Source organism: Somniosus microcephalus, chromosome 5, assembly GCF_052327205.1.
Source record: "Somniosus microcephalus isolate GS21.2 chromosome 5, FLI_Smic_1.0, whole genome shotgun sequence".
Taxonomy (NCBI): domain Eukaryota; kingdom Metazoa; phylum Chordata; class Chondrichthyes; order Squaliformes; family Somniosidae; genus Somniosus; species Somniosus microcephalus.
In genome coordinates, this window is record NC_140991.1 from 262686442 (window position 1) to 262700905 (window position 14464).

Sequence of the window (14464 nt, forward strand, 5' to 3'; positions counted from 1 at the left end):
AAATGCCCACTTAAGTTAAAATCGCTTCATTCTCCCACATCGATTTAGAATCAGGTGGCTAACACAAAAAGTGGATTACACGACCCCAGCCCGCCCCAGTGACAAATCAAGCCCTGTGCCTCTATTTATGAAGCCCAGGATCCCGTAAGCTTTTTTATCCACTTTCTCAACCTGCCCTGCCACCTTCAACGATTTGTGCACATATACCCCAAGGTCTCTCTGTTTATGCACCCCCTTTAGAATTGTACCCTTTAGTTTATATTGGCTCTCTCCGTTCTTCCTACCAAAATGTATCACTTCGCAATTTTCTGCATTAAATTTCATCTGCCACGTGTCTGCCCATTCCACCAGCCTGTCTATGTCCTCCTGAAGTCTATCACTCTCCTCCTCACTGTTCACTATACTTCCAGGTTTTGTGTCATCTGCAAATTTTGAAATTGTGCCATGTACACCCAAGATCAAGTCATTGAGATATATCAAGAAAAGCAGTGGTCCTAGTACCGACCCCAGGAAAACACCACTGTATACCTTCCTCCAGTCCGAAAAACAACCGTTCACCACAACTCTGTTTCCTGTCACTTAGCCAATTTCGTATCCATGCTGCCACTGTCCCTTTTATTCCATGGGCTTCAACTTTGCTGGCAAGCCTATTATGTGGCACTTTATCAAATATGATAGGTAGAGATTGTTGGTAGGTGAGTGCTAGGCGTGTGGTGCATTGAGTAGTGTGTGAGGCTTGTGGTGCAGATGGTGAGCTATGGCATTTGCTGAAGCCTTCACTAACCTTGACCTGCCGTGTGAGGTCATTAAACTTCTTTCGGCACTGGATGGCCGACCTTGGCACCACAGTGCTGGCTGTCACTTAGGCGGCTATCTCCTGCCAGAGCCTTTGCAATTTGTGTGGCAAGGGCTTCCTTCCAGTGTGTGGGAAGAGGACAGCCCGCTTCTTCTCCACGGCCACAACCAGTGCCTCCAGAGCCGCGTTGGAAATTCTCCGGGCTCTCTCCCTTTGAGGATGCTCCACCATGGCTTTGCAGCACCTTCTTATTCTTTTTCTTCTTCTTGCAGCTGTAGCTCTGAGTGGCTTGACAATGAGGTGCATTGATGTTACAGCATGAGGTGCTGTAACATCAATGCACCGTCTCTTTAAGTACTGAGTAAAGCCTGTGCCACACGTGACTGTGAATTATACTGGACTCGATATTGGCCCACCTGTTGAACGGTAAGCCAATGAGCAGCAGTTTTTAGCGCTGAGATCAAGACTATAATCGTGTTAATGAGGGCCGAGCATGAATTTTGCGTGCTACCTAAACCATTTTGAGGTGGTGCAGCTTAATATCATTGGGCCTTAACCCTGCCTGTTTCGTGGCCATATCCAATTTCTAGGCCCATAATTCTGCATATAGCCAAATCTCATTCGTTATGGGCCAAAAATCTCGATACAAGGGGTCTTTTGTTTTGAATTTTTTATGCATGCAGCCGAGGGTGTGGATTACAGTTTTCATTTGTACTTCTGACAAAGGAAATGCTGTGTATCGTGCTGCAGTGTACCATATGACACGCGCTTAAGGACTCGGCTGTCTGAAACCTTCTGAACAAGTCTCTTCAGAGCATTAGTCACCCCGACACTCCGCACAACAGGTGCAGTTGGCTAATCAATGACAGGCATCCAATAGAAAATGTATCAATTTCTAATTGCAGTAATTAGAGAGACTTTATTCTTTAGCCACTTGCTTCATCTGCAGTTAACTGTGTGTGTATGTATGTGTGTGGGTGTAACCTGTGCAGATCAAAGGCTGCCCAGTACACTCAAAACATTAAACACACCACATGGCACAGTACTGAGCTATGCAGCTCAGGAAAGTATCGGATTTGACTGCCAAACTGGGCCGAATTTGCTGATTTGTGGTGGGGGGGGTGCGATAATTGGTCTCTCGTTTCTGTATCACTAGGCTTGGTGGGGTGGGTGGAGGGGGGAGATTCAACTGGGGACTGTACCCCCCGTAGTCTAGTGCATGTGTGGGGATGTTGCACGAGGACAGGATTGGGCTCACACTTGCAAACGGCTACTTGGGTGAGGTACAAAAGGGCTGCCGATGTCTGTTGAGCCACTTCCAAGTATGAATTAAGAGAACGCTAGGGGAAAGTTCCAGGCAAATTCCAAATAACTAGCTTGAGAGGCTGGCGATCATACATGAGGACTGTTTCAAGTAGCGATGGCCAGCAAGCACTTGAGGTCCTCCCACTAGTGGTCCTTTAAGAGGAAGTCATCCAAACATGAAGAAAGGTGTGTATGTTGTCATCCTCTTTTAGCCTTACATTGAACACTCCAACTCTTCTCAACGGAGAAGGTTTGTATTCTCGGTGCATGTCAAGGTCTCCCTGCCTATTGTCCAAATGGACCAGGTATCGTCTGACAGGCACCAGGAAACGGTGAGGTTTATACAAAGCCATTTACTGGGGCACTGAATCCCACTGATTCTATAAGTGTGTCTGGGTGCATTAAGTGAGTGCTAAACTCCTTCAACATAGCCTGAAAAACGAATACAGCCCTTGCACCTCAACCTGCACCACATTATGGCCTTAGTAAACCAGATTGAACCTCCCCAAGCGTGCAATAAGGGCACAGCAGTCATCATGGGTGACTTTAATCTACATATAGATTGGGCTAACCAAATTAGTAACAATACTGTGGAGGAGGAATTCCTGGAGTGTTTACGGGATGGTTTCCTGGACCAATATGTCGAGGAAGCAACCAGAGATCAGGTCATCTTAGACTGGGTATTATGTAACGAGAAAGGATTAATTAGCAATCTTGTTGTACGAGGCCCCTTGGGTCGGAGCGATCATAATATGATCGAATTCTTCATTAAGATGGAGAATGAAGTAGTTGACTCAGAGACTAGGGTCCTAAATTTAAATAAAGGAAACTACGATGGTCTGAGGCGCGAGTTGGGTAGGATTGATTGGGGAATGTCACTCAAAGGGTTGACGGTGGATAGGCAATGGCAAACATTCAAAGACCGCATGGATGAACTACAGAAAGTGTTCATCCCAGTTTGGCACAAAAATAAAACAAAGAAGGTGACTCAACCGTGGCTAACAAGGGAAATTAGGGATAGCATAAGATCCAAGGAGAGGACATATAAATTGGCCAGAAAAAGCAATAATCCTGAGGATTGGGAGCAATTTAGGATTCAACAAAGGAGGACAAAGGGATTAATTAAGAAAGGGAAAATGAGAGTAAGCTTTCAGGGAACATAAAAACTGACTCAAAGCTTTTATAGATATGTGAAGAGAAAAAGATTGGTGAAGTCAAGCGTAGGTCCCTTGCAGTCAGAATCAGGGGAATTTATAATGGGGAACAAAGAAATGGCAGACCAACTAAATACATATTTTGGTTCTGTCTTCACAAAGGAGGACACAAATAACCTCCCAGAGATGCCGGGGAACATAGGGTCTGATGAAAGGGAGGAACTGAAAGAAATCAGTATTTGTAGGGAAATGGTGTTAGAGAAATTGATGGAATTGAAGGCCGATAAATCCCCAGGGCCTGATAATCTACATCCTAGGGTACTTAAGGAAGTGGCCCTAGAAATAGTAGATGCATTGCTGATCATCTTCCAACATTCGATGGAATCTGGAACAGTACCCATGGATTGGAGGGTAGCTAATGTTACCCCACTATTCAAAAAAGGTGGTAGAGAGAAAACGGGGAATTACAGACCGGTAAGCCTGACATCGGTAGTGGGGAAAATGCTAGAGTCCATTATAAAAGATGTAATAGCAGAGCACTTGAGAAACAGTGACAGGATCGGACAAAGTCAACATGGATTCACAAAAGGTAAATCGTGTTTGACTAATCTACTGGAATTTTTTGAGGATGTAACTGGTAAAATAGATAAGGGAGAACCAGTGGATGTGGTGTATCTGGACTTTCAGAAGGCCTTCGATAAGGTCCCGCATAAGAGATTAGCATGTAAAGTTAAGGCACATGGGATTGGGGGCAAGGTATTGACTTGGATAGAGAACTGGTTGGCAGACAGAAAGCAAAGAGTTGGAATAAACGGGTCCTTTTCCGAGTGGCAGGCAGTGACTAGTGGGGTACCGCAGGGATTGGTCCTTGGACCCCAGCTGTTCACAATATATATTAATGATCTAGACAAGGGAACTAGATGTAATATCTCCAAATTTGCAGATGGCACAAAGCTGGGTGGGCGTGTGTGCTGTGAGGAGGATGTCGAGAAACTCCAGGATGATTTGGACATGTTGGGTGATTGGGCAGAAACATGGCAGATGCAATATAACGTGGATAAATGTGAGGTTGTCCACTTTGGTGGCAAAAACAGGAAGGCAGATTATTATCTAAATGGCAATAGATTGGGAGAAGGGGAAGGGCAACGAGACCTGGGTGTCCTTGTGCACCAGTTGCTGAAGGTAAGCATGCAGGTGCAGCAGGCGGTTAAGAAGGCGAATGGTATGTTGGCCTTCGTAGCGAGAGGGTTTGAGTACAGGAACAAGGATGTCTTGCTGCAGTTGTACAGGGCCTTGGTGAGACCACACCTTGAGTATTGTGTGCAGTTTTGGTCGCCTTATCTGAGGAAGGATGTTCTTGCCATGGAAGGAGTTCAGCGAAGATTCACCAGGCTGATACCTGGGATGGCAGGAATGACGTATGAGGAGAGATTGGATCGATTGGGCTTGTACTCGCTGGAGTTTAGAAGAATGAGAGGTGATCTCATTGAAACTTATAAAATCCTGACAGGACTGGACAGACTAGATACAGAAAGGATGTTCCCGATGGTCGGGGAGTCCAGAACCAGGGGACACAGTCTAAGGATAAAGGGTAGGCCATTTAGGACAGAAATGAGGAGGAATTTCTTCACCCAGAGAGTGGTGAACCTGTGGAACTCTCTACCACAGAAGGCGGTGGAGGCCAGTTCATTAAATATATTCAAGAAGGAGTTGGATATATTTCTTAAGGCTAAAGGGATCAAGGGATATGGGGAGAAAGCAGGGACCGGGTACTGAATTTGGATGATCAGCCATGATCGCATTGAATGGCGGAGCAGGCTCGAGGGGCCGAATGGCCTACTCCTGCTCCTATCTTCTATGTTTCTATGTAAACTCTGCTCACTATGGTTCCTTGTAGCTATAAACAAGAAAGAACCATTTCATCCCATCCATGGATGGAAAATCATGAATTACATACCTGAGATCTCCTGATATACATTGGGGAGGGGGGTGGGGGCGGCAAGGGCAAGGTTCCCCGCCAGTAACGTGCATTAGTAAATCAGTCCAAGGTCCCAGAGGTGAAAGCAATGTTCAAACCACTGGCATCTCACAGTACTTTCTACTCTAGACTCCCAAGTTGCAAAAGAATCTTCTAGGCAATGAGAGCTGAAACTATTAGCCTCATTATTTTGCATTCCCAAAAAATCAGGTTCTTTTCTCCCATCATGACAAAAGAAATTTAAACAACTTCCTCAAATTTCAAAATAGCAGCCCACTGTACTTCAGGGAGTGTGATTAGTTGACCACATGTCCTAAATCCTCTGATTCTAAGTGACTGATACCAGCTAACAGTATAATGTGCTTTCAGTTGGGTCTCACTCGCTGAAGAGGTCTCCCAGGTGCCCAAGAGTTGAGCCAGCCCACAAGTCTTCAAAGGCTCTTTGTGGACATTGGCCAAAGACAATAGCCTGTCAAGAAACAGCTCGGGAAGGTTTCTGATTAGCCTAGTTATTCAGAGCCAGATTCCAGACTGTCCAAAGAATAGTTTTACTGGAGGAATGTTTTCTGGTTATCCAGAAATAGCTGCTGTCCTCTGTTTTAAATAGGATCACAGCAAAGGGTCAAGATCCTTGGAGCATTTAACTGCAGCAGTCTGTGTGCTCCAGTTAGCCAGCCTCTTTCAAATCTCTAAGCCTAGTGATTGGCTAACACTTGTATTTTCCTCTTTTTTCTCCTTATTTCTTTGTTCTGCTCTGCTTTCTCTCCCTTTGCCTCTTCCTTCCACTGCCATCTTATCTTCATTAGGAAGAGATTTCCATTGAAAAAGATGAAATGCTTTGCTCTCGATGATGGAAGTGTACCAACTTTTGCCATACATGTGGTGTACCTTGACTTCCAGAAAGCCTTCGATAAGGTTCCACACAAAAGATTATCATGCAAAATTAAGGCTCATGGGATTGGGGGCAAAGTATTAACGTGGATAGAGAACTGGCTGGCGGATAGAAAACAGAGAGTTGGAATAAACGGCTCGTTTTCGGAGTGGCAGGCAGTGACCAGCGGGGTGCCGCAAGGATCTGTCCTGGGACCCCAGCTGTTCACAATATATATAAATGATCTGGATCAGGGAATTGGATGCAATATTTCCAAATTCGCTGACGACACTAAACTAGGAGGAGGGGTGGGCTCTGATGAGGATGTCAGGAGGCTACAGTGCGATTTGGACAGGTTGGGGGAATGGGCGGATACGTGGCAGATGCACTATAATGTGGATAAATGCGAGGTTATCCACTTTGGGGGTAAAAACAGGAGGGTAGATTATTATCTAAACGGCAATAGATTGGGAGATGGGGAAGTGCAGAGGGACCTGGGTGTTCTTGTGCACCAGTCACTGAAGGAGAGCATGCAGGTGCAACAGGCGATTAAGAAGGCAAATGGTATGTTGGCCTTCATATCAAGGGGGTTCGAGTATAGGAATAGGGATACCTTACTACAGCTGTACAAGGTGCTGGTGAGACCGCATCTGGAGTATTGTGTACAGTTTTGGTCGCCCCATCTGCGGAAGGATGTTCTTGCCATGGAAAGAGTGCAACGGCGATTCACCAGGCTGATACCTGGAATGGCGGGAATGACCTACGAAGAGAGATTAAATAGTTTGGGCTTGTACTCACTGGAGTTTAGAAGATTGAGAGGGGATCTCATCGAAACATATAAAATTATGGCAGGCCTGGACAGGCTGAATTCAGAGAGAATGTTTCCAATGGCCGGGGAGCACAGAACCAGGGGCCACAGTCTAAAAATAGCGGGCAAATCATTTAAAACAGAGATGAGGAAGAATTTCTTCACTCAAAGAGTGGTGAGCCTGTGGAATTCCCTGCCACAGAGGGCTGTGAAGGCTAATTCAATAAATATTTTCAAGAGAGAATTGGATATATTTCTGAAGGCTAAGGGGATTAAGGGTTACGGAGAAAAGGCGGGGACGGGGTACTGAACTGGTAAGATCAGCTATGATCTCAGACGAAGATCAGCCATGATCTCATTGAATGGCGGAGCAGGCTCGAAGGGCCGAATGGCCTACTCCTGTTCCTATCTCTATGTTTCTATCTCGCCCTCCCACTGCACCCAACCTTCCCCCCCCCCCCGCCTTTCATTTGGCAGTATTGTGTACACAGATTGTGATCCCATGGCATGGAGGGCCATGATCCCCACAATGCAGTGCAGCACAGGAAAGACTCTATCTGTTGCACATACTGTACTGCCTTGTTGGAAAAGTCTGTTCTGTGCATGCATGCATAAGCACCCAACACATCTAGCTTATCTCACCAATTTTTTCCCTCGCTAATTTTTCTCTTCTAACTTTTTCCCTTCCCCTTGTCTGAAAGTGTTGGCACCATGCTCGGGTATGATTGCTTAGGGGCCAAGGCCGTCCTGAAGAAAAAGAGCAATTTTTTTTCCCCATTAAAGTGCACCTCCTGCAATATTGTGCTGTTAAAACATATTCTAGCACCAGGAATTTGAAAATCGGGCTCATTATTTGGGATTGTTTAGATATTTTATTTAGTGTGAAAAGAGAAATTAACTGCTGGCTGAAGTAGATCTTCATGCTAAATAGCTTCAGCTAGCTTCTCACCAAGTTAACCTCAATGTTGTTCGGTGTTGATATTCTCTTAAATCTTTCTTCACCTAGTGACAAGAGACATGTCGAATGGGTCAAATCCTTCCTCAGTATCTGGACAGAGCTTCAGGCCTACATCAAGGAGCACCACACCACTGGGCTCTCATGGAATAAGGCTGTAAGTATCCTCACAGCTTCATGCAGCATTAATATTAACATATAACTTAATGGACCCACGTCTGCACTGGTGTCTTTCTCCATGTGAGACACCAGTCTAATTCTACTCTCCTGCTCGCTCCCGGCAACATTTTAACAGGTCTATTTCTTTTTAGGCAACAACCTAATTCCCTTTTAAACGACTCTGCTTCAATGGCAGTCTGTGGCAAAGAATTCCACGCTCCAAACTCTGTACTTCTATTCAGATATTAGAATATGAAAGAAAAAACGAAAGAACTTGTGTTTATATAGCACCTTTCACAACCTCAGGACATCCCAAAGCGCTTCACAGCCAATTAAGTACTTTTGAAGGATAGTCACTGTTGTAATGTAGGAAACGCAGCAGCTAATTTTGCGCACAACAAGGTCCCACAAGCAGCAATGTGATAATGACCAGATAATGCTGGTCAAGGGATAAGTATTGGCCAGGACACCAGGGAGAACTCACCTGCTCTTCTTCGAAATAGTGCCATGGAACCTTTTACGTCCACCTGAGAGAGCAGACAGGGCCTTGGTTTAACGTCTCATCTGAAAGACGGCACCTCCGACAGTGCAGCACTCCCTCAGTACAAAACTGGAGTGTCAGCCTAGATTTTGTGCTCAAGTTTCTGACATGGTAATTGAACCCATGACCTCTGACTCAGAGACGAGAGTGCTACCAACTGAGCCATAGGAAGTGAGGTTGCCCCTTGTCGATCAGACAAGGAATTGGTAAATTGCAATATTCAACTCCCAATAAATACCAACACGCAAAACCCATGGATTAATGAATCAACAGTCTGCTCTTTGAAACATGACTCCATTTAATTAAAAAGTAGAGCTCTGGGGAGTGGAGGACTGCATACAGGAAGAGTTTAATTTTTATTTAAATGGCAGATCAAAATAGTTCTGTTCTCTATAATTCTCTGTAGTTAGAACCAGGTGATCATTTTGCAAATGTTTGGAAGATGAGAGTTTGCACCTTAGAAATCATTTTAAAACATGGGTTGGGTTTTTCCATTTTAAAGTACTGTGCATTGAGGGTCAAAACCTAAATCTCTCCCCACCGACGCCCCCCACCACAATAAAACTGGGCTGCCATTTTAAAATACAAGCTGCATGACAGCACAGGGCGCAATGCCAGAGGTAAGTCGTGAACAGAGCAAAAGGTTAAGTGGTGAAAGGGAAGCCAAATTGGGATTGTTGGCAGAGGGGATTTGTAAGGACTGCTGACGCTTGGTTTGCTACAGCAAAATAAGAACATAAGAAATAGGGGCAGGAGTAGGCCATACGGCCCCTCAAGCCTGCTCCGCCATTCAATAAGATCATGGCTGATCTACGACCTCAACTCCACTTTCCCACCCTATCCCCATATCCCTTGATTTCCCATGAGTCCAAAATCTATCTATCTCAGCCTTGAATATACTCAAAGACTCAGTGATATACCTATCAATTCATCCAATGAAAAGCGACGAGTTAAGATAGTAACTATAGGTTTTTATTGGCTAAATAACAGAGCCCACCCTCGTGGGTGATCGGGTCCAACAAGGAGGAATACCAGCCAGTCGACCACCTTTATACCTGGGCAAGCAGGCGGAGCCATGGGCGGAGTCAGCTGTGGTCAGCCCAGGTATAACAGCGTGACAAGAGGTGACCTTGTGTAGTGATACAACAGTGTAAACAGTGATAACCATAGTGTAACGATATAAACAGTGATAACCATAGTGTAACGATAGTGAACGATAAAAGTGGTTTACCACATTCACCCCTTGTTTAAATTTGAGTCCGGCGGGGTGAAGTGTACTACCAGTTCGGGTATGTCAGTCTGTCCGGAGGCCTCGTAAGTCTTTCTGATCGGCGCAGCAGCGGTGGCGGTGGTGCAGTATCCGATGTTAATGCTGGTGTCTGCGTGGTCGGCGAAGGCTCGTGGGGTTCCGGCATGCCGTCTACCTGGGCTGGATTTGGGGGGGTGGTGGGGGGTAACGGTGGTGTCTCAGGGGTGCCCGAGGGTGCAAGGTCTCGTAAGGAGACTGTGTCCTCCCGCCCGTCTGGGTATGCCACATAGGCGTACTGGGGGTTGGCGTGCAGGAGGTCCACCCTCTCGACCAGGGGGTCCGTTTTATGGGCCCTCACGTGCTTTCGCAGCAAGACGGGCCCCGGAGAAGTCAGCCATGTTGGTAGCGAGGTTCCCGTAGTCGACTTCCTGGGGAAAACAAACATTCGTTCATGGGGGGTGGCGTTAATGGCCGTGCAAAGCAGTGACCGGATGGAATGCAGCGCTGCCGGGAGGACTTCCTGCCAGCGAGAGGTTGGGAGGCCCTTAGACTTTAAGGCTAAGAGAACGGCCTTCCAGACAGTCGCGTTCTCTCTTTCCACTTGGCCGTTCCCTCGGGGGTTGTAGCTGGTGGTCCTGCTTGCAGCAATACCCCTCGCTAGTAGGAACTGGCGAAGTTCCTCGCTCATGAAGGATGAGCCCCGGTCGCTATGTATATAGTTCGGGAACCCGAACAAGGCGAAGAGGTCGTTCAGGCATTTGATGACCGTGGTACTGGTCATGTCTGGGCAGGGGAAGGCAAAGGGGAAACGGGAGTACTCATCAATGATGTTGAGGAAGTACACATTACGGTCAGAGGACGGGAGGGGCCCCTTAAAATCGATGCTCAAGCGCTCGAAGGGGCGGGTGGCCTTGATCAGGCTTGCTCTGTCCGGCCTAAAGAAATGTGGTTTGCATTCGGCACAGGTTTGGCAGTTCCTGGTCATGGTCCTGACCTCCTCGATGGAGTAGGGCAGGTTGCGGGCCTTAATGAAGTGGTAAAGTCTGGTGACCCCGGGGTGGCAGAGGTCGTTGTGGAGGGTCTGCAGTCTATCAATTTGCGCGTTGGCGCATGTACTTCGTGATAGAGCATCTGGGGGTTCGTTCAGTTTACCAGGCCGGTACAAGATATCATAATCATAGGTGGAGAGCTCGATTCTCCACCTCAAGATCTTGTCGTTCTTAATTTTGCCCCTCAGCTTGTTATTAAACATAAAAGCGACCGAACGCTGGTCGGTGAGGAGGGTAAATCGTTTGCCTGCCAGGTAATGCCTCCAGCGTCGTACTGCCTCAACGATCGCCTGGGCCTCCTTCTCGACCGAAGAGTGTCGGATCTCAGGGCCCTGGCGGGTCCTTGAGAAGAAGGCCACAGGTCTCCCCGCCTGGTTAAGGGTTGCAGCTAGGGCGAAGTCGGATGCATCGCTCTCCACTTGGAAAGGGATAGACTCATCCACCGCGTGCATTGTGGCCTTAGCAATGTCTCCCTTTATGAGGGAGAAGGCTGCGCACGCTTCTGCCGTCAGGGGGAAGGAGGTGGACTTCATGAGGGGTCTGGCTTTGTCCGCATAATTCGGCACCCATTGGGCATAGTAGGCGAAGAGCCCCAGGGTTCTCTTCAGCGCCTTTGGACAGTGGGGGAGGGGAAGCTCCATGAGGGGGCGCATTCTTTCGGGGTCGGGGCCGATGACTCCGTTCTCTACTACGCAGCCGAGGATGGCAAGACGCGAGGTGTTAAACACACATTTCTCCTTACTGTAAGTGAGGTTCAGCCGTTGGGCCGTACGGAGGAATTTCTCCAGATTAACATCGTGGTCCTGCTGGTCGCGGCCGCAGATGGTGACGTTACCTAGATAAGGGAACGTGGCCTGCAGCCCGTTCTGGTCAACCATCCGGTCCATCTCCCTTTGGAAGACCGAAACCCCGTTGGTGACGCCGAAGGGAACCCTAAGGAAGTGGTAGAGACGGCCATTCGCCTCGAAGGCGGTATACTGGCGGTCCTCAGGGCGGATAGGGAGTTGGTGATAGGCTGATTTAAGGTCGATGGTAGAGAATACCCGGTACTGTGCAATCTGATTGACCATATCAGATATGCGGGGAAGGGGGTATGCGTCCAGCTGGGTGTACCGGTTTATGGTTTGGCTGTAGTCGATGACCAGGCGGTTTTTATTGCCGGTCTTAACGACTACGACCTGGGCACGCCAGGGGCTGTTGCTCCTCTCGATGATGCCCTCCTTCAGGAGACGCTGCACCTCAGAGCTAATAAAAGCTCTGTCCCCGGCGCTGTACCGCCTGCTCTTGGTGGCGACGGGTTTACAGTCGCGGGTGAGGTTAGCGAACAGGGAGGGGGGCGGGACCTTGAGGGTGGATAGGCCGCAGGTGGTACGCGGTGGGCGGTTTAAAGGCTGCTGGTTGTCGACTGTGAGTGGGGGGAGGGGTCCACCGTATGCCAAAGTGACACTTTGAAGGTGGGATTGGAAGTCCAGCCCTAGTAGGACGGCAGCGCAGAGCTGGGGCAGGACGAGGAGTTTAAAATTTTTATACTCCGTGCCCCTAACCGACAGGGTCACAACACAGTAGCCGCTGATGTCTGTAGAATGGGACCTCGACGCCATCGAGATCCGGTTGCGCGTTGGCCGGACAGTGAGGGAGTAGTGGCTCACCGTGTCTGGATGGATGAAACTCTCCGTGCTTCCGCTGTCGAACAGGCAGGTCGTGGCGTGGCCATTTACTTTGATGTCCATCATGGACTTGGACAGGTGATGCGGGCGAGCTTGGTCCAGTGTGACGGAGGCTAGTGTATGGCTGAGCGAGCTGCTGTAGTCTGCGGGTGAGGCGGTGGTCAGGTCTGGAGACAAGGTGGCGGTCGAGTGTGGTGGACAAAATGGCGGCGCCCACGACGTTGAATAAAATGGCGGAGAAGATGGCCGCCCCCACAACTCACATGAGGCACTGCTGGCGTCGGTGGCCTTGATCAAAGATGGCCGCCCCCACGACTCTCACGAGGGGATACTGGCATCTGTGGCCTTGATGAAAGATGGCCGCCCCCACAACTCGCATGAGGCACTGCTGGCGTCTGTGGCTCTCCCCCTGCAGGCCTTCGCGAAGTGGCCTTTCTTGTGGCAGTCGGAGCAAGTCGCGTTTCTTGCAGGGCAGCGCGTTCTGGGGTGTTTCGCCTGGCCACAGAAGAAGCAGCCGGCGGCCCGATCGCGGGGCTCCGATGTCGCAGCCGGTACCGGGGGTGGCGGTCCCGATCGGTTCTGGGACGCCGACGCTGAGGTAGGTCCCGGAGGCGGCGGTGCGGGGGGTATTGCGGCCAGGGTCGGGCCCGAGTCCCAGGGTCGCGCAGCACAGTACCTGGAGTACGCCTCGAGGTCCCGATGGGCCACTTCCAGAGAGCGAGCGAGGGCTGCAGTTGTATTCAGGTCGAGGTCCTTTGATTCGAGCAGTCTTTGCTGTGAGTAGTCGGACCGAAGGTCTTTCACGAAGGCATCGCGGATATTCCCTTCAGTATTTTCTGCAGCCGTTACAGCTTTAAAGTCACAGTCCCTGCCAAGTGTTTGTAGCGCCCGTAAAAATTCATCTACAGACTCTCCTGGCTGTTGCGAGCGGGATCTTAGGGGATGTCTGGCATACATAGAATTTACCGGGCTCCGGTACTGCTCTTTCAGCAGGTTGAGGGCGTCCTCGTATGTAGCAAGGTCCCGGATGAATGCAAATACTTTATGGCTCACCTGGGCAGTCAGAACTCTTAGTTTGGATCCCGGAGGCACGCCGGATTCTCCCAGGTAGGATTCGAAACAGCTCAGCCAGTATTCGAAGTCTAGGGCTGAGTTCGCTGCCTGTGGGTTTAGATCCAGGTACGGCGGTCGGAGGGCTCGCAGCCAGGCCGGCTGCTGTGGCTGTTGTAGCTGGCCGTTTGGCTGCTCCGATCCACTCATTTCAAAATTTAGCCAATAAAATTGATATACCTATCAATTCATCCAATGAAAAGCGACGAGTTAAGATAGTAACTATAGGTTTTTATTGGCTAAATAACAGAGCCCACCCTCGTGGGTGATCGGGTCCAACAAGGAGGAATACCAGCCAGTCGACCACCTTTATACCTGGGCAAGCAGGCGGAGCCATGGGCGGAGTCAGCTGTGGTCAGCCCAGGTATAACAGCGTGACAAGAGGTGACCTTGTGTAGTGATACAACAGTGTAAACAGTGATAACCATAGTGTAACGATATAAACAGTGATAACCATAGTGTAACGATAGTGAACGATAAAAGTGGTTTACCACACTCAGCATTCACAGCCCTCTGGGATAGAGAATTCCAAAGATTCACAACCCTCTGAGTGAAGAAATTCCTCCTCGTCTCAGTCTTAAAAGGACGACCCCTTATCCTGAGACTATGTCCCCTAGTTCTAGACTCTCCAGCCAGGGGAAACAACCTCTCAGCATCTACCCTGTCAATCCCCCTCAGAATCTTATATGATTCAATGAGATCTCCTCTAATTATTCCAAATTCCAGAGAGTATAGGCCCAATCTACTCAATTTCTCCTCAGAGGACAACCCTCTCATCCCAGGGATCAATCTAGTGAACCTTTGTTGTACCGCCTCTAAGGC

At 48.6% G+C, this 14464-nt stretch overlaps 1 protein-coding gene across 5 annotated transcripts in view; it reads left to right on the forward strand.

Moving 5' to 3' along the window:
* Window positions 1-14464, forward strand: part of cap2 (cyclase associated actin cytoskeleton regulatory protein 2) — a 295674-nt gene that overhangs the window by 206168 nt on the left and 75042 nt on the right. For all 5 annotated transcript variants that reach the window (XM_085988892.1, XM_085988893.1, XM_085988894.1 and 2 more), the window contains one exon: window positions 7919-8024. In XM_085988892.1, coding sequence (XP_085845018.1) covers window positions 7919-8024 — 106 coding nt within the window. The remainder of the gene's footprint in view (window positions 1-7918; window positions 8025-14464) is intronic.